General features: G+C 42.0%; 1 protein-coding gene across 4 annotated transcripts in view; it reads right to left on the bottom strand.

The window, feature by feature from the left end:
• The window catches only part of AMBRA1 (autophagy and beclin 1 regulator 1), a 129062-nt gene that overhangs the window by 43443 nt on the left and 58498 nt on the right, over positions 1-27121 (bottom strand). For all 4 annotated transcript variants that reach the window (XM_042038420.1, XM_042038421.1, XM_042038423.1 and 1 more), the window contains one exon: positions 8833-8943. In XM_042038420.1, coding sequence (XP_041894354.1) covers positions 8833-8943 — 111 coding nt within the window. The remainder of the gene's footprint in view (positions 1-8832; positions 8944-27121) is intronic.

The following is a 27121-nucleotide window of genomic DNA, read 5'->3' as shown; positions in this document are numbered from 1 at the left end:
AAAGAAAGGAATAGTCATTAAAGCACTGAGGTTGAACAGAGAATAAAGTAAGATTTAAACTTAATGTTGGACAACGGACAGTACACGCAAAAGGCACTCAAGACATTTAGCTTCCTCCAAAAGTTTATGAAATGTTAATACCCTGATTAATGTAAACCTTGCTCCAAAACGGAGATAAGACGCTGCAATGAGCCCAGGAAATTAAATTTACTCACCTCCTGAAGCCCTGGGCCAAGAAATAGTAGCAATTGCACTTTATCAAACCCCTCCCTTTGTTAAGTACAACAGCATCCTTTGCAAAGGACAGCACAGTTTAAACAAGTCTCAAATCATGACACTGACAAACTCCAGCAGCAGTCTCATTAGAAACAGTACACCTTAATTCATTTCCCCTTCTCTTGTGGAGCCCCTCATTCCCGCTCTCCTCATCTCCAATAAACAGGAGGTGACTGAAAAGCTCCTCCCTGCAGATACAGATGTTAATTTCTGACAGCTGATTTTTACACCCATCTTAGATACAGTCACTGAAAAAGGGCAGAGCCTTCTCCAGCCAGTCCTCCATTTAATTACTCCAGTATTTGAGACACTCATGCAAATTAGCGAAGTAACTGTTCAGTAGATGGTAGTGAGCAGCAACCCATAAAACAGTAGTTTTATTTTAATCCCTGCTGGTAAATTGCTGGGTGACCTCATGCAAGTGTTTTCCCCTTTGTACCTTGCACACGAAGGCTACAAGCTCTAGTACAATCAGGTTCCAAGGCCTTTAAGCACCATCTACACCAACAGTTCAGTGGTGCCTTGTTAAGACATGGCTGGAGTGATGTCCACTTTACCAGCCTAACCCAAGCGCCCTTCAGTTTTTCAGGAGGTTTGAAGCTGAACCAACATACACAATTTTTGGGATAGGGGAATTTCAGGTTCTAGTATTTTCAAACTCAAGAAACATTAAAAAAATAGAAATAAAGCCCACGTTTGCAATATAGAAAGTTTGCATGCTAGAAGATGGAACACCCCATCTCACATGTTTGAAGCTACAGAACCATGTAAAATACTGTCAATTTCTACAGTCCAGAAATTATCTTCTAAACCATCAGACCATACCTAGCCCAGAAGAGGCCTTAATACGCTCAGCTAAAATTGCAAGCAAGTTTATGAAGGCACTTCTTAGTCTAGATTCCTTATTAGTTTAAGAAGTAACAGTACCAAAAATGCTTTGTGCATATTTCTGAAAGTCCAAACCTGTAAATCAAATTAAGGCAGTAGCTCAACACTTCGACAAATCTTACCCTTTGTTTCCAACACCTGGGTAGAAGAAAGCTGCATCAGGGAACTGCTATGAGAAATTACTGTCTTGTCTAGGTCACTCTTTAGCCAGAACAGCTTCCCAACCCAGTACACCCCATGGCTGCATAGACGCTTCCGGCAGCACAAAAAGTAGTCATGAGAGGGAAGCAGACAGGACTGCCCTTCTCACAGCATTGCTGATTTAAAGCATTCACTGAACCTCATCTTTAATCCTTCTGGTCTAAAAGACATTTCTCCTGGGGACTTGCTTTCCTCTGTGGCTGAGTATCAACTTCTATCTACTGTTCCATTTAAGAAACTCTGATGGAAAAGAAGACAAGGATTAAAAGTGGACTATGTAATACATTCTGTACCAAACCACCTACACCTGTACTCTAAATTTATTCAACCAATTTTTCAGTCTAGAAGCTGCTAAAACCAGTAATTTTCAGCCTAGTATAAACAGAAAGGTGCTGAACAGAAAAAGGCAAATAATTGTAGTCACTATCAAGGCTGCAATACCAGTACATGAAATACACATGGCCCATAAAGAACAGGTGGTTCAAAAGATCACAAAATTCCTGCGTGCTTAGTCTGAAGCTAGTTGAACAGAAAGACAAGAGAATAAAGATTAAAGACTATACTGCTTAATTAAGAAAAAAAAAAGAAGATAGAATTAAAATGTGCCCTTTAAAAAAAAATCTAGGTTTTATTTAAATACTCATTATGTCACCACAAGAGATGATGGGCATCAAGACAAGAACTGCAGTATATGCTGTGAACCACCTAAGGGATACATGACAACAGGCTGCACCATTGTAATCCCAGTCAAACTGGGAGGATTCCTGCTGAGTGACTCATTCCAAAACCAGTCCTATTTATTGGCTTTATCAATGGGCTAGGCACACAGTGGAGCTGGTTGATGAATACTCTTGATAAAGCTGGGTAATTTCATTAACAGAGCATGACCAGACCACAGAGTGAACTGAAGTACACACAGACATAACAGGAAGTGAAATGAAAGAATTCTAGATTGTGTTGACATTTATAAACTTCTGCTTCACCCAGGAACCTGAAAACATGAGAGAATCAACTTTGGTTACTGTAGCAAAAACTGAGCCATCACCCAGTGTAACAGTGAAAGTGACAGCAATCCTAAACTGCACCAGGGAGCACAATTCCAGCAGAAGTATCAGTGCTGATGCACAGCCTTGTGCTGAGACCACATGCATGACCCCTGGGCACGGTTTGGGCCAGCCATGCTCAAGAGTGGTTAAACCCTAAATGATAACATATCCAGCAAAGAAGATGACTGGGGAAAATGAAACATGAATTTTATGTTCAAACAAAAACACCAACACCACCTCCCCCAGCCCGCCAAACAGAGGGGGGGGTTGGAAATGGAATTGTGTACTGTATTTTCAAAACCTACAGAAAGTAAGTGCCAAAAAACCATCTGTTTTCTACAAATAATGTTGACAGGTAAGTGGGTAAAAGAAGCATTGAGTTTGGAGATTAGAAGGTTTCAACCAGTCTTTTCAACAGACGTGAAAGGAGCAAAGAATTTAATCAACTAAAAGATAAAATATTAGGAACTACAGTATGTGCTTGCCTAAAGGCAGCAGGGAGCCAGTCTACCTGGCTAAGGGGTCCTTTCTCATCAATTCCTTTGTCGAGGTACTCTAATCAGCAGTGATCTAAAAAATTGGGAGGAAAAAATGGGGGAATGGGAACATACTAAGAAGGTGAGTAGTGGGACTCTCACAGCCACAACACTTAACTAGTTAAAAGAGAGCCAAGCAAGAAGACAACAAACAGAGCAAATAAACGTAGCACACATGCAGAGCATTTGACAGAGATACAACTACGAAACACCAGCAACCCTGCAAAAATCTTTGATTATTGGAAAAAAAAAAAATATAGTCCAGTCCATTTTTTGGGGGTCTAAGAACTGTTCTCTCTCATTCGTATTCTGCAAGATACCAAAGTTTGTCCTGCACCTCTGGGGTCTGGTTGCAGTTTCTGTGAGGTAAATCATGGCTTCTCAATATTCTTAATGACAAGATCATAGACTTGCTCCCTCAGACAACAGGTATGGGTGTCACCTAATCATAGGATGGTTTGAGTTGGAAGGGACCTTTAAGATCACATAGTTTCAACCTTCCTGCCACAGGCAGGGACACCTTTTACAAAATCAGGCTGCTTAGGGTCCCATCACACATGGCCTTGAACATTTCCAGGGATGGGGCATCTACAGCTTGTCTGGGCAACTTGTTTCAGTGTCTCATCACCCCCTAAGTAAAGAATTTTCTCCTAACATCCAACTTAAATCTCCCCTCTTTTAGCATAAAATCATTCTCCCTTGTCCTATCATTACCTGCCCAAGCAAAAAGTCTCTTTCCGTATTTTTTTCCAAAGGTCCCTTTAAGTGTTGAAAGGCTCCCTGGAGCCTTCTCTTCTCCAGATTAAACAAAACCAGCTCTCTCAGCCTGTCTTTATAGTACAGGGTCTCCAGCCCTCCGATCATCTTCATGGCCCTCCTGTGGACTTGCTCCAGCAGGTCCAGGGACAGGTCCTAAACAGGACTATTTAGCCCAGGGGCTCTTCCATACTGAACTCCTGCTTTTCAAAGGGGTAAAAGAAGTTTTAGAGAGAACAGATACTGATTTCTCTGTAACTACTGAAGAATCATGGTCTATAGAATCCATGTCTCTTCTCAGCATTTGAAGTTTGGTTTTGTTTTTTAATCCAGTGCAAACTTGGACATTCCTAAGAGAAAATCTCAGATTTTTATTTTTGTAAGGTAAGAAATGTTTATATTTTTTCTGTACCATTTACAGATTTGGGGATATTACCATGTTTTGTATATTTCCTCCACTTGTACAGTTTCAGGGCTATTTTTTTCATTTCCAGGCTTCTAATCCTCTTCCTCATCTAGGATTTACTGTATGTCTTTTTATGACAACATTGGGTTTGGATCACCAGTCACCCAGAGTTGATCATACAGCACATGTTCACTCATTTTCTATCTACAGGATTTTTCCCACCCCCCTGCTCCTTTCCCAGCACAGCACTGAGGTTTTTTGGTGAGCAGTCTACAATGATGACCAATATGAATGGATATCATCTTGTTTTTAAAGTCTGTTGCATATGGTGAATGTCTCTTAGCAAAACATAATATGTGAACTCTCCTACCGCACAAGAACTATCTTTTCACCTTGATGTGTGCCAGGAATGCAAAACGTTCCAGATGCAAGTTGTGCTTAACAGGAAAGAGTGCTATTTATTTCAATCTTTCATTACCTGATTCATACTGGTATTATGGTTCTTTGATTCTCCCTCATTTACAAAGGATGAGGACTCAGGTAGCACCTACGTCTGGAACCAAGAGAGCCTACTGTGCAATCAGGAAAAGTCTGAATGTGACAGGTGGAAATCTCAGCAAGGTTTCATTTTAAGGACAGCATTTACAAGGTTCTCAAGATATGAGAAAGATAAACATACCCATGCATTTGACAAAGCCAGAGGCTATTTGATTTCTTTGAGCCTGAGGCCTGACTATGAAATGAAGCCAATACAGAAGATTTTAGGGGGAAAATAATTGCTATTTTTGGAAAACTACTTGGAACCAGGCTGCCCTTTCATCTCTTGTTTTCTTTTGTTGTTAATGCAACCACAGAACTGAAAGAACAGATCAAAGAAACATCAGAGAACAAATTAATCAAGCTGTTGTGCCAACTTGGTGTGCTTACACCTACAACATTAATTATGCTTGAAGCTGGAGAAGGCCTGGAATGCCAGCAGCAATAGCACTGTTTGCCAAAGCAAAACTGTGCTGAACACATCATCCACTCCTAGCCACCCTTAAAGAGAGCATTCTCTTAACAGCTGCTCCTATTTAGAAGTTTGTTTACCATTATTTCTTTTTCTACTAAGTTACCCTGCATTCCATTGTGGATCAGTAAGTATTGGTCGAACCACCTTCCTCAAGACCCAACCAGTGTTAGAACATGACAAATTCCTGATTCCTAAACGAGACCTAGTTCAGCACTAGAAATTGGCAAGAAACTGAAATTATCAGTAGTGAGCAGCATGAGAGAAACTACATTCAAAAAATATAACCAAGAGAGAAAGCCTTCAAATATTTTACTGTGGAAAGCCTATATTCTACACTGTTTTCAATATTTAGCTGCAGGAATTTTAAGGATATGCAACGCTCACTAGAAGAATATTAAATAAATGCAGAAATAGCGTTGTCTCTGCTGTCAAATAAATTCTCTGCCCCAATGCTGATATGACTGACAATTTCAATATAGGACCGGGTCATGTTTATTTCAGAGCTATTAAAAGCAAAACTGGCAAAAGAAGAGAAGAAATCTGAAGCTATCTTTTTCCATTTTGCAATTAACAGAGAAAGACAGCGCTGAGACTAAAATTCCACTAGTCCCTGCACAGCCATTTTCCCAGGACTGGCAGGATCTGTTTCTGTGTGCTCTTGCTGGATGATCAGTGAGGTTGCTGCTGTGGAGCCACATCCTGAGCCCAAGGCTTCCAAGGCTGCTGGGGCCCAAACACTGAGATCACAGGACTGCACTAATCACGCTGCTGTCACTTACTCAGATGCATCCGCTTCAATGGAAAACATCCTACTTCCAAGCTATCTTTTCTTTGTTTAATTGTTACAGGAAGAAGAGCTGCTCAGAGATGGAGGTTGGCAACAGAGTAATTTCTTTGATGGAGAGAGGAGCTGGCAGGCAGTCCCAAACTTCAGCTGCATGATTTCATCTGCCTGAACTCCCAAACCACTGCCGGCTTAAGCCAGTCCCAGGAAGTGCAATAGCCCCCTCTGTGTAAACCGATTATCTCACAGGACCACCTCTGATTTATAGGAAACAATGGGAGGAAACAGAGGAGCTACTGAGGTCACATGCTTTACTGGGAAAATAGTTTATTTCCAATATCGTGAAGAATCACAAAAAACTCATCCAACCCATCACTCCACTGTTACTCGAGAATATGAGAATCACGAACATTCTGAGTTGGAAGGGACCCACAAGGATCATCAAGCACAACTTTTAAGTGAATGGCCCATATGGGGATTGAACCCACAATATTGATGTTCTTAGCACCATGCTCTACTATCTCTAAGTCGTGCACCTTGGCAAACCTGCAGCTTGCCTCTGGTGCGTGCCTAGGCAAGCTTGGCAAATACCTGGTTTAGTGTAAGCATAGCTGCTACATCTTCATACATCCCTACCACACCTTGGCAGAAGGAGATAAGGTTAATAGACTAGAAATGACAGGATTGGGCTCAGCATATAAAAGAAGAATAAAAATGAACATTTCCAAATGGTCATAGGACAAGATGGACAAGCCAAGTACTATGAAGCACATAGAGTCGGAAGGGCTGGGGATGGACTTGTAGCTGGAATGTGGCCCACAAGAAGGGCACAATGACAACAGAAACCATACCAAATTTCCAGCTAATTGGAAGCTATTTCAGAATAAAAGCATCCTGGTAGGTGAGAGAGAGAAGATTGAAACACTGATGTATTGAGCTGCAGATGGTTCTTAATTTCTATGGGATTTCGTAAATTATAAACAAACATCTTATGTTGTTTTTTTTTTTCATTGGCAGCATTCTCCTCAGCAGCCAGATGAAGCAAAAAAATAAGCTATGAGCAGCTGAAGCACTCTTCAACCACTCTATAACTTGCAAAGAAGTCCCAAAGAATTTAAGATGCTTCCCCCTCTGAGTTCATCTTTATTCTGTTCCAGAGTCTAGCAGGATCACCAAAAGTATTGCCACTGTGTGGCAAAACTTTGCCTTGAGCACTGATCCTCAGAGGAAACTGGGAGGGAATATGGTCTGGATGGGTGATCCAAACTGTTCAAAGGGATCTTCCACACCACAGAACATCACACCCCGTGTAGAAATTGGGGGAGTTTGCCAGAAGGGGCCAATCACTGTTTGGGAATGGGCTGGGCATTGGTCAGTGGGTGCTAAGTTGTGCATCACTTGTGTTTTTTGGGTTTTATTCCCCGCCCCACTTTCCCTCTCTCCCCTCCACTCCCCCCCTTTTCATAACTACTATTGCTTTTCTTGTTAAGTATTTCAGTTATTAAACTGATTTTATTTCAACCCTCGAGTTATACCTTTTTCTGCTTGTCCTCCCTATCCTAAAGGGGGCGGGAAGAAGTGAGCAAGTGACTGCACGGGGCTAAACCATGACAGCCAGACTGGACGGAGCTTTGAGCAACCTGATCTATGGAAAGATGTTTCTGCTCATAGCAGGGGAAGTGAATAAGATGATGCTTAAAACTCCATTCCAGACAAAACTATTCTTTGATTCTGTGATTTCAGTTCTCTGCATCTCTCCTACTACAGTGTCACTGCACATTCTCCTTTTGTGGGTTCTTTAAGCAGCAGGACGCTACCCCACAGAGACATCTGTTGTCAGATATGCAATTTCTGGAAATGCAGAACACACAGAGCTGGGACTGTGAGAGTTTTTCTCAATTTGTTTTAGTGACTACCTGTGAAAGCAGAAGTCTTTCTGAAAACAGAATCCCTGTTCTTCCTAAAGAAAGTCAGTCCCTTAAGGCAGAACCCAATCTGTTTTTGCTGAGAAATCAAGCAGTGACTTTCACATATGCACAGAGATGGCCTAAGCTAAAAATCGCTTGTACAAAGAAACACTCATGAATATCTACCTCCTATCTTCATTCCAGGCTGCCACAAACATTTCTGCAGCTGTGCAACAAGCTATATCAGGATAGCATTCTGGGTTAAAAAAAGCCTTTCTAGTCAAGTTAGTTTTAGCCCTTAAAATGTCATTCTTTGATCAGCTGACCACAAGCATCAAACATGCTTGTGCCTGCATCAGGAAGTCTTTTCCAATGTGAGAGTTAGCTTATGCCATAGAAGACATGTGAAACTATGGTCTAAATTCCACAAAATGAAAGAGAAAATACATAAAATCAGCAATATTGCTCAGATTCCTGATCCAGAAATAGCTTTTACCTGAGAAACAGGACAGATCACTGCTTCTGCAAATGACTAGAAGGTACATCTACTTCCCTGGGCTTGCAATAATATGGTAAGCAACAGACTAGGGTCCTGATTCCCAAAATGTACTGCAGCACTTTAACACACACTAATGTCAATAACTCAGAGAAAACAGACACAGTTCATTAGCAGGTTCTAATTTAAAGGTATAAAGACAGTATTTCTCTAGAAACTTGTTAGTAAGAGAATGAAGACATTCAATACAGGATTCTAAGAGAATGGTATATGCCCATGAAAAGGCTCACAAAAAACAAGCCCTATTTATGCATGGATTTGGTGACTGCAGGAATACACAAGTGTGGGAACAGCTCTACAAGCTTTTAGTCAACTTCCTCAAAAGACTAAGCATTTTACAGATCCCAATGCAACATGACAAACAAGACTTGCAACATACAGCGGCCTTTGAAAGATCCTAGAGCTTACCCTAGCTCTAGTCACTATAGACTTAAAATAAGGTATTGGTGTCTTTTCCAGCTTACCATTGCTGATTTCAGGCAGATCAAACTTAGTGAAGTCCCACCACTGAAGCCGGTAGGTGGTGTTGGCAATGTTGCTGGCCACAGCTGACTGTCCATCCCCAATCACAGCACCTACAGAAAAGAGGGGAATAATTAGCAATTTAACCTCTATGAGATTAAGCAGAAAAAAAGCTGGGGAGACAAAACCATAGAAAACCTTTCAAATTTCAATAATCAAAACTCTAGATTCTTAAAGAAACCTTATTTACAGAAATGGCAGCACATCCTCAATAAGCCACAGGGTACAGGAAATTAACAGGAAAGCATCTCCCTGCAACACATTTGTGAAAGAAAATAAAGTAGATAAGAGATAAGACCTGCCCAGACAAACATGGCAGAAATCTTAATCAATTCATTTGGTGCAAATGCATTCTACTTATCAACAGTAGTGAAGCTCTATTTTCACAGACCCAAAATTGCCTACTACAGCTATGAAGGCAGATCAGAATACAAACTGAGAAAAAGCATTTGCCCTGGCAAATTACATACATTTGTGGATATAATCACTGCTCCTACTGTAAACTTCATTCAGAAGATATAGGTTGCTTACAGTATTTGTCACATAGTAAGGGTTGTAAAAAAATATTGGCCTGGAAGACCTAGGAGCTGGCTCTTTGCTGCTCTGTGTGGACCAGCCTACAGCAGGCAAGGGCTGCTCTGAATCCAGGCAAATGCCATGACCCTTCCTAACTGCCCAAGGATCTGGGCAACAGCTCAAAATCAGAAAGCTAATCACAATTCTTCAGAAACTATCATAAAGAACCTCTTTTTCCTGGCAGAAAGGAACAGGTTACTCAAGTCAGCATACATTTGAGAAAGCTCAGATGCATTAATGTGATTCCTAGGGAGACAAACGGAGACAAGAAACAGTTCATCCAGTAGTAGTACTACAGTCAAAAATCTCATGCTATTTGCAGTCTCTTAAGGCCTTCACAGACACACAGCCCATGTACTACACACACATTCTGGCAACCAGATAAATATAGGGTAATAGAATTTGATAAGGGAGAGCAAAGTAAGACTATTCCCTAGCACAGTGACTAAAAGCAAAGCCTCCAGTGTCTACACAGTCTGGATTTCAGCATCCCTGCACTGTCTCCAGTGGGAAGCACACGGAAAAGTCAGTGCCTTCACTCTCCTGGAAGGGCTGGCTCAGGACTTTGCTGCCACAGCAGCAATAGTAGAAGAGACATCACTTTGACAACTCTGTCAGACACCTGCGCAGAGTTAAGAGCCTGCTAACTGCTAGTAAGTTAAACCGGTGTGGAGGACGATGGAGAGAGTAGGGTGACTGGAGAGTTACTTTTCTTATCAAATCCCAAAAGACCACTCAGGCTTGGGAAAAGAAAGAAAGAAACCCAAAAACGTCTGAACACACAAACACACCAATGGGATTTTTTGCTTTCTCAGCAAAGCAAAGAGCAAGGTGGGCAGGGCAAAGTAAGTAAGTAAATTCTAAATTGATGCTGATAAATAAATACAAGAAAACTGCTTGAGTCCTGATTTTTGGTTCTAGAGGAAGCTCAGAATATACCAAGAACAAGACTTCCGAGCAGACAGCTTTACACTGTGCACTCAGCTCTGTCAGGCCTCCAGCAATCAACCAACCTTCACTGTACATCTGCTCAGTCTCTGTACCTGCCTCTGTCAGACGTGCATGTATCACTTGGAGAACAGAATTAAAAACATTTCCATTGCTGTAACATATGCCCAAGGCCTTGTTCTCTATAGCCCTCAAAACAAAGGGCTCCTCTGAACAGAAGATATGCACTGGAGAAAGCAGATTCAATTAATTAATGAAATTACACTTTGCAGAAGTAGAAGAAGGACAATTAACTTTTATGTTGCATTATCTTTAGAAGTCTTCTCACTGCAAGCCTGGGTTTGGTACACAAAGGCAGCTCTTCTGCTCTCTTGCCTTCAGCCCTCAGGTAGAGAAGAGAAAAACAGGTTCTCTACAAACTTGAAGCAGTGGGACTTCCTGCAGGGAAGCAGTAACTAACATCACCTGCAAGGTAGGAGCTGCCCTACAGCTCTGAGTCAGGCAAGGAAAACACTCAGTAAAGATCAGCAACAGAAGCTCTACTGAGGGCACATAATTCCAGAATATTGCTCTTATCACAAATGACCATCACAAAGTTACATCCCCTGTTTTGCAATGAGAACAACCTTTATAGATGTAACAAGCAATATATAAAATGGAGAAGAATATACCTTGGGAGAATAATTGTGCTCTCCCTCTACATCAGAGAAGCTTAGCAACATCAGTAACTGCTCCACAAGCAGTAAGTTCATCTGGCTCATACAGCTGCTGCACCTACTGCTACATAGTACCATAAAATAGCAGCTGGCAAGAAGATTTGATTTTTTTTCTGTAAAATTTCTCATCTTTGCATCCCTTTGCCTGTAACCTTCAGGTTAGTTATGGGGTTCATCTGAACCTTGCATCCTCTTCACCTCCAAAGGCAGTCACATCATATGCAGAGAAATTAACAATGGAAAAAAGCAGTACCGCCCCATGTACAGGACAGCCCCACACAAATTTCAGAGCCAGCAGAAGCTACTGAGTAATGCTAATGCTTCAGGTAACAGGTACCTTTATCAAAGAGATTAGGACACAGGCAACAGAGTTCTTAGTGTGAAAGGTGCATGATCAGAAAAATTTGGTCCATTTCTCAAAGGCTTTGAACCAGTCTACCTAACACTAATCAGAAATCCATGGTCTACATCTTTTATTAAGTAATTATCTCTGCTTATACTAATTATGTAATTGAGGAGTGCAATTATTAAATTATATCTATATACATATAAGAAAGTAGAATAACATTTGTATCACAAGTCCTGCCAGATGCCTCCCACATGCACGCATGCACTGTCATACAGTAAAGATGATTAAAAGCACGTAAACATTTCAGACAATGAATTAAGGGAGGAAAATACCCCCTTGCACAGAACTATGCTATCCTATCCTGCGTTGTCCTCTTTGGATTAAGGGAAAGATTTCAGATCATGGGTGGAAGACTTAGGAAAGTTAAAATCCTCACTACAGAGCTTTGGTTCACCATGCAGCATGAGAACTCATTCTCAGCTGGCTTTGCCCAGTCAGGGTTTCAGTCTGGATGAGAGCAGAAGATGCTGTTGCTTCTCAAGTTGTAGTATATGTAACCTGGAGGCAAACAACACACTTCAACTTCTCAGATTTGGGCAGCAACAGATCAGCTCTTACAAGCAGCTGTTCTCACCAAGCACCTGACAGTCCTGATTCCTGGGTCTTCCACTGTTTGATGGGATCACAAGTGACTGCAGTGGGTACCCAAGGGTCTCAGGCTTGTCATCCTCACGAACAGAACGACCTTTTTCTGCAGAGATGATGTAGATTTCAAAATGCTGAAATCCAAAGCGAGGGCCAATTGAAATGCAGTGAACGTAGGTTTGATTGGCAGCTTTCCTGCGTCTGTCTATCACTGCGTAATAAACACTGGATGATGGCAGAAATGAAGATAAATGCTTTCAGCAGCCCCCCTTTTTCCCTCCACCACCCCGAACTCCATCCACCCCCCCTCAGCACATGACAAAAGAGGTTAAGGGGGGGGGGGGGGGGGGGGAGAAAGTCTTAACAAAGACTTAAATAAAAAAATCCTCAAATCTTTTCTTATAGGCCACCTACACGGTGACAGATATTTATCCATCAGTCTCAACCTCCTCAGAGGATCCAACGTATCTTGGCATATGGAGAAATGAACCTTTGCCAGTCAACTATTGCTCATTTATGAATCAAGCCATGCAAGCCAATGTCTGAGTTGAGACTGAAAGGGAAAAAAGGGGTGCAAAACCACTTCCCTTGGCACTCCAGCACTCCCTCACTGAAAAGCAGGTTCAGTTCAGACTACTACTGTTGAACCCTCAGAAGAACTAATACTCTAGAGCTACATAAGCTTTGGGGTACAAGTTTTGGGAACATGATACGTCTGCATACTATGGGAATTTCTTTTCCATGTATTTAACAGAAACCAGAGTTCAAATTTTTTTCTAGACTAGATCCTTTACCCTTAATTTGTTAATGTCTGGCAGGTCCCCTTGTAATAAGGGAAAAGTTATTGTGATGCTTACAGATAAACTTGAGGAAGTTGGAGAATCCTGTTAGCTGATTTGTGACTCAGTTTGAGGGAGTGATTAGGCCCTGGTATAAAATTCCCCCTAGATTAGTACTTGCATCTCTAAGCACAAGTACCTTTGAAAAGTAATTACCTCTTTATGAAACCATTTCTAACTGTAGCTGATACTGAGGTTAATCTATACTTGGAGAAAGGATCTATCAGAACTGATGCGTTTTACATTTACTTGTTCTAGATTTACTACAATCCAGGCTCCAGGAAGTCTGAAACACAGGACAAACCTATTTGACAAACCAAGGATAGGACTCTTTGCTGCAAGAATACGCCAGATTCTCTCAACCAGTTCTGAAACAATTTGAACTCAGGCAAAATGATTACTGAAGTCTAGTGGAGATGCAACAGGTTCTTACACATTTCCAACCCTCAAGTATTTTATGGGACAGCCTAGTTTGGGGGACTGCCTTTGATGACAGTAAATATATTAAATTCTGAACATGAATTTGACAAGTCCCAGCAAATCTTTGTTCCGGGCTACCTCGAAGACACAGCCTTTGAAGTGGACGAGCTAACAATCTAAAACTGGGCTAATGTTGTAGAACAGTATGCAGAGCAACGTCGTATTTTCAACCATTTGTTTTGCTTGTTCTTCAACGTACAAGCAAGCTGTAAATAGGAAATGGGCAAAATGATTTTCATGAATGGATGCACAAAATGCTACTAAGAGTAGCTCAGCATACACTAAGCACTGAAAGGATCTTGGATTCAACATTAACTGAGAAAGCCTCTAAGAGGTCTATGCTCTCTGAAGGCTGAACCTTCAAAAGGCTATTATTTTTTCTCTATTCCAGATATATAAAATAAGAAGAAATGTAATTTCCCATTCATGTTCATTCCTACTGCAAAATTTCCTTTTAAAAGGGGCAATACTTAGCATGCCGAGTTCCACAGTCCTATCAGCAATGGGAATTGGAGCAGGGCTCAGCTGTAGGTAAGTGAAGATGACCATCCTAATGGGAACCAGTCAAGTGCCCAGGGGGCCCACTCACATTGAGAACAATGCAAACATCATATAGGACAGGGAATTTTTCAGCCACAAGTTTTAGACTTCAAAAGGAAATCAGTTAATTTGCAACAGACACAAACAATAAAAACAGATGCCTGGTCAAAAGCCTCCACCTCCAATAGATTTATGATGGCTCCTTGGCGTCTTACCTTCCTATATTTCATTTCTTTGTCTGATCATCAAACAATTAATAGAGAAATGTGTCTCATAAGCATTTGTCTTTGATGGTAGAGTCCAGTTTTCCCTCAGGGAAACTAGAAGACATTAAGATCCTTTTCAAACGCATCCCCTCTTATCTGTATTGTTTGCACCTCATCAAGCAAGCTGTCAATTCTTCTCCTTAAGAGAATTCACACTCTGTTGCTGTTCACTCAATAGAGATCCCCTTGCTCATGTCACCCTGGTACACAGAGCTGGAAAATCAGATATGCAACAGCACGGAGAGTTTCCTGAAGGAGCAAAAGTCGAGCCAATAATACTTGCACAGAATAGAGGATGAGGAAAATCCTGTACTCTGCAAAAAAAAAAATTATCTTATTACAGCCTTTGCATATGCACACTGGAGCAAGCAAATGTCTCTGTTTAGGAAGGCCTCATCCTACTCAGGGTGGCCAATAAAGGAACAACCAGTTTCATTTCCCTGCAGTAGCTACATCAACCCTCTCAGCTTCTGTTAGTGACACATCATGATCTAAGTCTCCCAGTTGACAAGAACTTTCTCCAACCATCCAATATCAGATATGTACTGCTGAACAGAAAAAAACCCAAACAAATAAACTGTGAGGAATACACAGAATCACAGAATTCCTTCTTTCTACCTCCCAAATCACTACCAATCAGCACCTCAAGTACAGTTCTGCCACAATCAAAGTCTAACAGGATTTAAACAGTATCTGCACACTATCTTTTATCTGTAGGATTCATGATCTTTTTTGCCATAAAAGGAAAAATACCCAAAACACAGCAAAATAGAGAGAAATACCATCTGAACCATGGGCAGACCAGGGTATCTTACTCACACTTCACCTTAGTGATGAGTTGAGAGCAACTGCTTAACAACTGCTAGAAAGGAGAAGGGATGAATGAGACAAGTGAGATCTCAATTTTGGCAACTGAACAGAAAGTAACAGTTGCATGCTGTTAATGATATATAATTATTTAGCTTATGCACAGTTTAAATGTTCATTCTTGCAGGGTATTAAGTATAATTCACCAGAGAACCGAAAATCCAACTTGCAAAAGAAGCAGAGCTGCAAGTCTTAGTGCTGCTCTTACATCTGTACAACTCAAATGAAGCTGTTAAATGCTATTTTCTCCTCTATAAGAAAATCCTTATGAATAAGGACTGTTCGGGCTCAGCTATTTGTGTTCTCATCAGTCATTTATGATGCTTTTAGCTGCAGTGGATGGGAAGTTCCCTGGGAAGGCTCACTACACAGCTGCTTTACCCTATGTAACAGCATGCATGCATACACATTTAAAAGAGCAAAACACCTCTTCCTTAGGGACCATCATGAAACTCCCGGAATTCTGATGCTGGATACAGTACTGGAATGGCATGTAGAGAGATGGAGGTACTCCATGAAGCCCTCAGGTAAAAATAAATGTCATGGGGCTAGGCAAGGCAAAAGAAATCTTTCTACAAATTAAGATGCTGCATCATTGAAAGAGTTTAGCAGGAAAAGGTTATGGACATAAAAGAAACACCGATTAACCTTGGCTGAAACAATTTGTAAGTTGTTTGAGAAGTGGGTGGTAAAACAAGCTCTCTCTTTTTTCATTTAGGCCCCTTGCTGGGAAGGGTAGTCAAAGCTGGAGTCTTCCTATCAGCAAACTGCTGGAGCTGTTAAACTTGTTTTGAGATCCCTTCTCTATTTCTATGCAATAGCAGCATGTGTTAAAAGCATGCCTCACACTACCATATGATTCAGGCAGTAAAACATGTTTCCTTCAGTATAGCCTTTTAGGGGAAAATTCAAGCACTAAAAATATATTCCTATCTGCATTTCATTTAACTAATGTTTTGGTTTGACCTTTTCTGCGTACTTGCAGCCTTTTATACGATTTGTCTGTATGCATTAAAGAAACCCTAACATAAAACAATGAGTAAATGGCTGGAGAAAGGGATTTACACCTTCTTCATAATTTCTGTTATAAAATCGTCTGATACTTAAAAAATCAGCTATAAGAGCCATGAAGCTACTGCCCTGGAATGGGAGTCTGAAATCTACTTACTGGAAAATACTGGGGAAATAAAGACAATCTTTATCTTGTCAGTGTGGAGAGAAACAATAATTTGGGTTACAGGCATTTCTGCAGCTGGAGGTCCACATCAGTCTACTAAAAAAGCAGTAAGATAATACATTTGAAATCTGCTCTCAAGCAACTGATGCTGCAAAGAAAAAGTGGTTTTGCAAATTAATGAGGGGGGGTGGGGTGGGGTTGGGTGAGGGGAGCAGTGAATGAGTCCAAGATACACTGATAGATGAAAAGGCAGAAGACAGCTGAACTCTGCAGTCTCTGAAGAAATGTGTACTCACTTCCTTCACCTCTGAACCCACACATGCAGGCATGTTCACAGCCCTGCTTCCTTGTAAATTTCCAGAAATAGTGGGTGACTCTCCCAATCAAAATGCCTTATCTCTCCTGCCCGAATTCAAGGAAATCCCTGGTAATGTGAACTAGGAAGGTCTCAATGGTTAATGTGTCCTCTGTGTGTCCGGGGTTCCTCCCTCTGCTTACTCTGCAACTCATGATGCCTCTGCTCCCTCCCATCACTAAGTCCCTTGCACCATTACCAAGCCCTTCATTAAATGCTTTTGGAAGTCTGCTTTTTAACCTTCACATCTGTGTTTATTCTCGGCACAAAACCAGAGTAGAATCTGTGCCTGGCAGGCATTTCCTTTTGTAAAACTCCTTCTTCTTTCCTTTTCTGACTTTTCAGAGCATGAAATGCGCCTGCTAATCCTAATTGCTGCAGATGGAGAGTCTCGAAGAGACTAGACAAAGGGGGCACCCTTCCGCCAAGCAGCTGTAAGCAGGCACCAGATCCGTAAATTTCTCGAGTTTCCAGGGCTCCCATCTCCCTTTGTCACATTTCTGAAGAACACAAGGACAAACTTCCACAAGTAGCTATACCAGGAATGGGGACTTGCCTTCCCAGATTTACCCTCTCCTGCCTAAATGGCCCTCCTAGCACAAGAGCACAACTGAGCTTATTGTGTGACCTGACTCAGGGTGGGCAGTCCTCAAATATTGCTGCTGTATGTCAAAGCAAAAAAGGTAAATGTCTGGCTTTTAAGGGTCATTTGCCTGTCTGTATCCCAACATCAACTCTCTTACCAAAGAAAAAGTTCATAAGGTCCCACTGGCACATCCACACAGTTGGCCTACCCACTAGCAGTGCCTCGGCCAGTAACAGAGGTACCAAGAAACTGAATCAGTACGGTATTAAGACATTTTTGCCTCCAACAGCCATGGAAGAAGTTACCTTTATGGCTTAGCAGTGTCTGGATTCAGAGGAGTATTTCCACTGCAGCAACAAAAAACTCCTTCAGAGGGTTGCTGTCATTGCTTAACCAGAATATCCTTACCACCCAAGGCTAATGCTTGTGTCTTCCACAGTTGCCACACCACACTCTCTACGAGATCTACTGCAGTTCACTCACCTAACATAGATGCTAACACGCATCAGACTAATCCAACCTCGCCAAAAGTGTTGTATATTGTTTTAGATCATTCAGAGGTCTTGTGATTTTTTTGTTATAAAGACTATTTGCCAAGACTGTTGCCAGCTTAGCCCATATTCCATGCAGGTTATACTTTACCATCAATTCCATAGCTCGCCAGTCAGTCTGGCCACACTTTTAGCTCACACTAAGTAATTCCTCTTCCTAAGAGTCTCAAATAATGTTGTAACAGCACTCCCATCTAACCAATATAGCTATGCCAACAGACAGATGTAGAATAGACGCAAAAATAACAAGTCAAACTGCTTTACACAGAAAAGCCTTTTCCATTGTGAGTGTGCATTTTAACTACACAAAATCCTATTAATCCAAACAAATCAGCAAGCCAAATTCCTGCTACCGCCTCTGCAGCTCTTACTGCAAGAATGTGTGCTTAGCACAACTTGAAATGTGCATGTCTTATGCCAAAACACCCATCTGCAATGGAGAAAAAAACCTCAGCAATATCTCTGTAGAGCACGTGCATGCCTTATCAATGACCACATTGCAAAAATACAAACTTTCACTAATCCAAGAAGCAGTATGCTCCCTGGAAGAGTTTGAATTCTGGAGATTTAACTGTGTTTCAGTACAACAACAAGCTTCCACACTGGAGCCACTTTTCATTGTGGAAATAGCAGTACACAGTATTAATAAACACCAAGCACAAAAACATATTCAAAGGCTTGTACTTGCCAGTGAACGGAAGGCTTGCAAAAGTTATTACTATCCTTAAACACGTTTCAGGACTGCTGTATTACAGCACCAGCCCTGTGCATCCAAACTCATAACGAAAATGCTGTATCAGCTTAGTGGCACAGACTGAGCTACCATCACAATATAGAGCACTAGCTAAACATGCTCAGTGGCGGATTTTCACAGGAATTATATCCTGTGAGCAGGACAGGTCCCTTGAGGAAATATGTATCTGTTCTGAATTTGCACTCATCTAGGCAGGTTAAGATGAAGTCACATGCTCTCAGAGAAAAATGCACCTCCATTAATCTAGGAGAGGGTCCTGACAACTTAGGTAAATTCCATACAGTAAACCAACAAAGTGTCTTTGGACAAATGAGGAGCTGACAGGCGAAAGTTAGAAAATATATTTTAACATGTACTCATTAAGAGCCTCTTTTCAGACCCGTGAGTGTCCTGCAGTCACCATGTGTGCAAAGAAAAGAGGCATAATTTTGTGTACATTTAATGCTGGAATACAGCATTAACAATACAATACATGAATACAAAGCCAGAAGAACATCACTAAAGGGAACCATTTACAAGGTATCCCCAATCTAAAGAGCAAGAAGAAGAGAAGGCAGGACAGGAACTGGAAAGCAAGCAGACAGACTTGCTGTTTGCTGCGTAAAGTAGTGAACAAACACACAGCCAAAAGAAAGCAGAAAACGAGCAAGCTGAGAAAACAAAATCTAACAGTAGTTTAACTCATGTGAAGGCAGTTTAAATTTAAAGCATGGTGAGATGGCAAGGAGGAAGCCCAGGCTGGAAGAACACAATGGGAAGACCACGTTATTCCAACTGAAACAAAACAAAGTAAAAGAAACCTATAGCAAATAAAGTACTTCATTATCACAATGTTCCAAACGCTTTCTCATGGAAGAAGTTTTGAGGGTTTGGCATGATCTAAATAACACCAATGGAAACAAGACTTGTTCCTTATTGCCACTAGCTTTAATGCACAAAGCAGGCTGCAGCACCCCAGCAAGTATGCAGGGATCTCTGTTTGGAGCCAGTGCAGAGATTCAGGCCCAAGGTGTGACCCAAATCCCAGGGTATGCAGAGCAGGACTGACACAGCACGTTAGTCCACACCTTGACAAACCATGAAAGTAACAACATGAAAGTAACCATGCAACATTTGGAACAGTGAGGCAGCGTCAGAGCTCCCAGACGTCAGGACTCCACCAGCAAGTTTGGCCAAACTCATAACCTTGCAGTGACTTCTGTAAATCAGTGCCACAGCTCAGTTCAATGCAGACAAATCCAATCCACTGCAATTACAAAACTGACTACAAGATGAAAAGAGACCTAACATCTTATCCCACTATTTTTAAGAAGTGTTGAAAGTAAAAGCCACATCCAGAAAAACTAATGCAGCAGAAGTACTTCTATTTCAGAAGCTACTCAGCATGCAGGCCTTGCACTGCACAACAAATGGATACTTAAATGGGTTTTAGTTCTTTTTTTGGGCAAACTTGACCTTAATCCATGTTGAATTAGCTCATAATGCTTCCAGAGGGTCTGAAGTAGACCTGCCCAAGAAGCTGCTGTACAAAATAACTGCCACACCTATTCCACACAGCATTTACAAGCAGAAGTGGAGAGAAATTTCATATGATGAAAATAGGGCAATCACAATTTACTGGTTTTCAGTAAAATTTTAAATTATACACAAACAAGATTTGGAGCAAGCTAAGCTGTGCTGGAGGATAGGGGTCACAAACCGAAAAGGAACTGCAGCGAAATGTTCCAGGATCTCATCCTCACAGCAGCAGAGTCAGAGGTCCAGCTCCCTACCAGATCAAAGAACTAGCAGTGCTAAATTCTACAGGATGATGAACCCTCCAAAGGCAGCCTCTCAGTCCTAGGATTCAGCGTAAAATTACACTTACAATGACAATTTCACTAGGCCTCACAAGTCATAGGACAGCAGAAGTCAGGCAGTAGCTCACTAAAATCATAGGAGTGATCAGGGACACCGACATCCAGTTACAACTAGTTTCTCTGCAAGCAGAGAAGTTATGACAGGGATTTGCCTTCAGCTTTCACTGTTTCTTGTGCCAACAGACATGCGCCTACCCATGAATGAAGGTTCTTCCATGGAACCTCATCAGCCAAGCTAGGCCAGGAAAAGATAGAAACACACACCTCTTGCATAACTTACATGCCTTCCACATACAGAATCCAACAAAGACCTCAGCAAAATGCTTCCTCACCTACCTTTCAAGATCTTTGCAAATCTGCTTACTCCATTTGGCTGACGAGATCTTTCTCTAAACTTTATTACTGAGTCCCTCTCCATCACAACTTAACGTCTTCCAGGGCTTACCATCAGCCCTTCTCTCTTATTTCATCTTGCTATGATTTCTAGTCCATAAATACTGTTAGTTATTTGTCTCTCCTCAGCCTTCTTTCTCCTGTGTCACCTTTTCCTTCCACCCTGGCAAAGTATTTTTGGATTTCCTTTACGCTTTTCAGTGTCCTCATAATGGGGTTGTGGGGATGTATATGTACATGTTGGGTACTTGCCTCCTTCCCTCCCCACCAGATTTTGAGCCTAACCACCCCTGATACCAGTACCCATTGCACCATCTATTGCATGACAACACTAATGAAAACTGCCACCAGACCAGTTCCCTCCACTACACCTTTCTACTCTGGCACCTCAGAGAACTCTTGAGATCTGACTCAGTTGGTCTGTGGTGAACCAAAAGACAGACCCTCAAACAGCTTCTGTGTGCAGCGCACCAGGAGACATCACATGGATGGGTGCATGCATGCCCACACCATGAATGCTAATATGAACAATTGTTTGAAAGAAGACAAAGTGTTTCTCCAGCTTAACTGAAACCCACGCCTGCAATCCCAGCTACCTTTGACTCACTCCTCAAACCCTCCCCTCCTCCAGCTTCCATTTGTCTCTGCGCAGAATCTCAGCTGCTTATAAGAAAATTACCAAGTAACATTACTTCCTCTACCTTTTCAACCTTCCCTTCCCCTCCTGCAATTCTTCCCATAACAGACACAAGCATGTTCCCAGCCCTTCTAAGCACTCCACCCACCTCTATGATTTTTCCCTCTTTTGTATCAATTTCTACCCCTTGCCATTTGTCAGTAAACATGTGTATGCTCCTCTCCTGCCTCTCACAATACAAATATGCATTAACTTCTTACATCTCTAAATTTCTCAAGAGACTCGGGATCACAGTTTGGATGTCGAAGGTGAGAAGGGGAAATGCACTGTCCCGTATGTCCTCCACATCTCTAGCTGTCAAACTGTACCATAGGAACTACTGGCAGTCACTGCTCTTCTTCCTCTCCAGCCTATCTTCCATCTCAACTACTACTGAACCTGCTCTACTTCCAGTGACCCCCTTGCTGGCCAAAACTCAGGACTAGTAGTCTAACTGTCCTCATTAACTCTTTCTTAGCAAAGGTAGTAACATTTCTGATTCTTGGATTACTCTTCCCTTGCCTTTTGTGAATGACTTCAGCCTACCACTACCACTCTAGCCAACCCCAAAGATGCTGGAAGACACAACCAAGCAATTATGACCACCACTGCAACTTCTTCCACACTCTGCTGCCAGCCCTGAAGTTATCTAATGGGCCATAAGCCACACCTACCTACTCCTTCCCACCTATTGCTGCAAAACCTGGTGGATTGAAGCATATTGATACAGCTGAAATTGTACCTAGTTTCAGGCAGTGCTTGAAGCAAGGGGAAGAGATGTGAATCTGGTTCCCAGAGCAACAAGAGTGGAATTCAGAAGCCAGGTTACACGGGAACTCAGAGTCCAGAGCTGTTATATTTGTAGAGGATGGCTCACAGCTCTCACTGATTTTGAACTCTCAGAAACATAACAACTCCTGCCTGCCAGGGCTTCTGGATTACAGCCCACACTGAGCTCAACAGGAGAGTGTGTCAACCTACTGCTCAAGAAAACAAAATACAGCTTCCTTTAGTAGCACTAACTTGCAGCTCCTGCTTAGCTCAAAACCAGCTCTGAGCTCCTGCAGACACCAGAGACCATTCCTACTTCAGCCATATTCCAGAGGTGTTGGGTGCACTAATTTAAAAAATACACAGGGCATGGAGAGACACGTATGAGATACACCTCCACCTTTGGATCCTGTGTATATTTTCTAGTGTACAAAATCTCCTGCTGTCTGCATTTACTTTTGAGTTCTGAGGCAGAGAGTTAAAAAGCTAGTATGAGCTTACATAGTGCTCTCATCCTGACTAGAGCCTGTGTTTGCCACTGCACAAATGCTGCTTGGCTTCTCTGCTCAGTTTTCTTCAAGAACTTCCCCATCTCATGTAAGACACTTAACACCTTCCACATTTTTAACAACCCAAAAGCACTGACAAATCCAGCCTTTTTTGGGGAAAGTCTGAAGCCCAAATTTATTTCCTAGGCTCTGCCCTTGCCAAAGGCATGTTCTAAAACTCCCCCAGGTTCCACACGGGGTAATTTATCATGGCTCATGCTAAGGGAAAATACCCAGGTAAGACAAACCCACAAATCAAAAGTAACTCTGAGGAAGCAAGCAAGTTGTCACTAACCCTGCAAGATCTTCCCATATATCTTCCCCCGCAATCAAGGAAAGCCAGCAGACTAGAAGCATAAAACCAACAGTACCAGCTGAGTAACGATACTATGTGGAGGGAGAACTACTACTGCAGAATCTAATAGCTAACACAACCTTTGATTTGTGTGCATTAAGTGATAACAGATTGTGACATTAATGCTCAGTTATAAATAAAACATCCAATGGTACAATCCTATCTACCCGCAAAAGGGACCAGGAGATCAGTACACACTATTCTTACCAGATCCCTAATACAACATACAACTATGTTGCCAGAGCAAGAACTTCCTCCATCTTTATGACAGGGTGGTTATAAAAATGTCTCTGAAGATGTTCTATACTGGGCGTAGCAAATCTGGCTTAGGGTTTGCTTTGTGGTGTTGGGTTCCCCCTGCCACACATTACACATTAGCAAAAATCATGACAGATCTCTTCAAAGATGACAGCCAAATGTGGCAGGCCACTGAGGATTCCTACCCCTCTGCACAGCACATCTCATGGGCTCCTGCCTCCCCTCTGCGCTCTGGAGCGTGGGTAACTTTTTTTTTTCCCCCCTTTTAAAAGGAGGCAGCAAGCTCTGGGAAAATACTTTTATGGCTAAGTGAGTTTTACCACCCACAAAGAGACAGGTCCCCAAGGGGCCCTCACCGCCCACAAAAGATGAGCACTTCTGCAAAGCCTTACCCCTTCTGATATAATGATATCTAGAAATTCATCTCTTTAACAATGCACACAAAAGGAATCAGCCTGCACCCTTCACTTTTAAGAACATGATCATCTCTCTCCAATGCCTTTCTGAATCTCAAAGGCAGCTTTAGATTCCCAGTCACCAATACAAAGAAAGGCTTACTGGGACAGTTTGCATCAGAAAACACGTTATACAAGCTTTCTCAGACGCAATCCTTGCTTCCATAGTGCAGCACTGGAACAGACTATAGCTTGTGACATGATGCAAAGGGCTGGCACAAGCTCTCCAGCAATGGGACCACTGACGACACCCTATGAAAACTCCTGTACATGTACCAGGAACTTTGAGACCAGTACTATGATCATAAATTTTCCTTTGAGACTAGGCAATAATTTTGCTAGTTTAAACACTCCATGTACTAGAAAAAAAACCCGTTTCAGCAATGAGTTACCACAAGGTAAGCGGTGAACTTTATGCGGCAGGACTTTGTAACACCACCGCTCAAATATCTGGCTTTTTTTTTTTCCAGGCTAAATTGTTCTAACATCAGGTTCTGCACCTTTCTATGCCTTTTGTCTATTGTATTAAAGAGTGCTCTATCAGAAATCTTTCCCCCACAGATGTATCTAGACCAATCAAGTAACAACAACTACCTACTACTTCTTTGATTAGCTAAGTACATTAAGGTTATGTCATTCTATAGCTGAAGTTTTCCTCAGCTGATTCTTCCTTTGGCTATACTGAGTCCTTCTGAAATGCAGACACCAAGAGTTGCACATGGATTTGAACACCATCTGGAATGGTGTCGATAAAACCATGTAAAAAGATAACAGTAGTTTCATACTCCCCAATATTGCCTGCCTACACAGGGTTGTAGAGCTGTATCATCATGACAAGAATTCATATTCCCTTGGTTCACATGCAATTCCCCAAAGCCATTTTCAGAGTCACTACATTGCCCAAAACAAGGCTTCACAAACTGCAAGTGGGATACATATTAATGGTCCCAAAGTATCTCATCTCACTCTGGGCTGTAATAATACTCAGTCACAATGGTGTCGTTGCTTGGACCACCACTGGGAAGAAAGCACCTGCAGGAAAGATCAGCCCTCCAAGTAAATAGATTTTGGCTGCCACTCTCACACTCCATATTTTACTATCTACAGTCAGAAGTGGATTGACCCCAGATCCCAACCACCTGGTTCTTTGAAAGGTCAACAGCAATTAAGAGAGCTTAAGAGCTGGCTTGTTTGAAATACATCTTGCCTCTGGCCGAGAGTCATTCCATAAAACTGCTTCTTTATCTGTCCAAAATCTTCCCTGTTGTTTCAGCTTAATTTAAGGGCTTTTGAGTACCATTGTTCACATTTGAACAGTCTTCCACAAATGCATATGAAAGCCTATGAAGTGCTGGTAACAACCCTGTAATTGCCTCATCTTTTCTGGGATACACAATGGTAAAAGTGTAATTAGTATTTCAAGGTTCTGTATTTGGGGCCTTTTAACCCTTTAATACGACTTTATCCTGTGGAGGACAGTTGTACGCATTGCTCTAACAACTTCTCTCCCAGGGGAGCATAACCAAGGACAACCCACCGCAAACACCTCCACAGTTCCTGAAATGCAGCCAGTCACAGACACTATATGGCACACTTGAGTAAATGCAGATCTTTACAACTACTGCTAATCTCAGTGCAGTATCACTTCCAGATACTAGTCAAAAATCCCCTGATGCCTCAGACCTCATCAAGCATCTCCTGTGAAATTAAGTAGCCTGCACTCACTCTAACCAGAAGAGTTGCGCTTGATCTAATCTCACTTGCAAATAAAAACTGTAAATTATACTCACAATGTACAGCCACTGATCCAGACCAAGTCTTTCTATGGACACTTCTGCTACATAAGCAGGCAACTGAGAGGTTCTCAGCTTCCAGTTACCAAAAGGAACACAAAATGAGACTCTTGGCACAAAATAAACTCATGGAAAGTTAGTAACAAAGCATTTTCCAGTACTATCTGCTCTCTCAGGCAAAAGTTGAAAGAGCCCAAGTCCCCTAGAGTAACAACCATCATAAGGTTTTACAATAGGGTTAGCGGATAATGCCAATACATACAATCAGAAGCAGCTGTACCTACTCCTGCAATACAGTGTTTAACAGAACTACAACAAACTCTATTCTCACCTACACTGAACCCCAACGTAATTTCAGTGTTCCTGTGGTACTCAGTCAATTCAGAGAATCACTGAAGACTGACAGTGGGAAGGACCTCTGAGATACTCTAGACCACTCTCCTGCTCAGAGCAGGGTGAATTACAGCGGGTTAGCGGGGACCATCCCCAATCAAACTTGGGTATCTCCAAGGGTAGAGACTTCATAATCTCCCCAGGCAAACTGTACCAGAATGTGACCACTCTCACAGTAAGAAAAAGTTTCCTTGAGTTCAAATGGAATTTCAAGTTGTGTCCATTGCCTTTTGTCCTTTCACTGGGCATCCCTGAAAAGAGTCTGGCTTTCTTCATTCCCTCAGTTATTTATACACATTAACAAGATCCAGTCCAAGCCCTCTCTTCTCAGGCTGAAGAGTTCCAGGCTGAATCTCTCTCTCTCAAGACAGGCTGTAAACCCTTACTCATCTTTGTGGCCTTCACTGCACTTACTCCAGTATGTCCATGCCTTTCTTGCACTGGGGGTCCAAAACTGGACGAAGTACTACAAATGTGGCCTTCCCAGGCCTGAAGACAAGGATCAACACCCTCAATCTGCTGGCAATGCTCTTTCTAATTTAGCACAGCATACTGATGGCCTTAATTTCTGGAAGGGCACATTTGCTGGCTCATGTTCAACTTGCTATCTGCAGAACCCCCAGGTCATTTATCACAAAGCTGCTTTCCAGACAGTAGGCCCACAGCCTCTGCTGGTGCATGGGGTCATTCTTCCGCAGGTGTAGGGCTTGGCATCTCTCTTCACTGAACTTAATGAGATTTGCAAGTCCATTTCCCAGTCTATCAAAGTCCGTCTGAACAGCAGCATAACTTTCTGGTTCATCACTTACTCCTTCCAGTTTTGCTGCAGGTGCACTCTGACCCATCAGCCAAGTGATGAATGAAGATCTCCTTTTCTAGATAACATCCTTTCTACCATTAGAGCAGGATGTAGCCTGCCTAATTTTAGGCATATAAGTAATCCACAGCAGAAAAGTACTCTTTCAAAACTCCCGATCTAATCAATGTTAAATATACTCGTAGCTCCACAGAAGATTCAGAGCACCTCAGTTCAGCTTGTCATACATGAACTCCCTAATTAGCTTGGTCTTTGCATGTTAAG

Source organism: Corvus kubaryi, unplaced genomic scaffold (genome assembly GCF_017639235.1).
Source record: "Corvus kubaryi isolate FWS band 111438036 unplaced genomic scaffold, C.kubaryi_AGA036_p1.0 37392, whole genome shotgun sequence".
Classification (NCBI taxonomy): Eukaryota; Metazoa; Chordata; class Aves; order Passeriformes; family Corvidae; genus Corvus; species Corvus kubaryi.
Note: the sequence above shows the minus strand (reverse complement) of the source record. Positions and strands in the feature narration are given on the sequence as shown.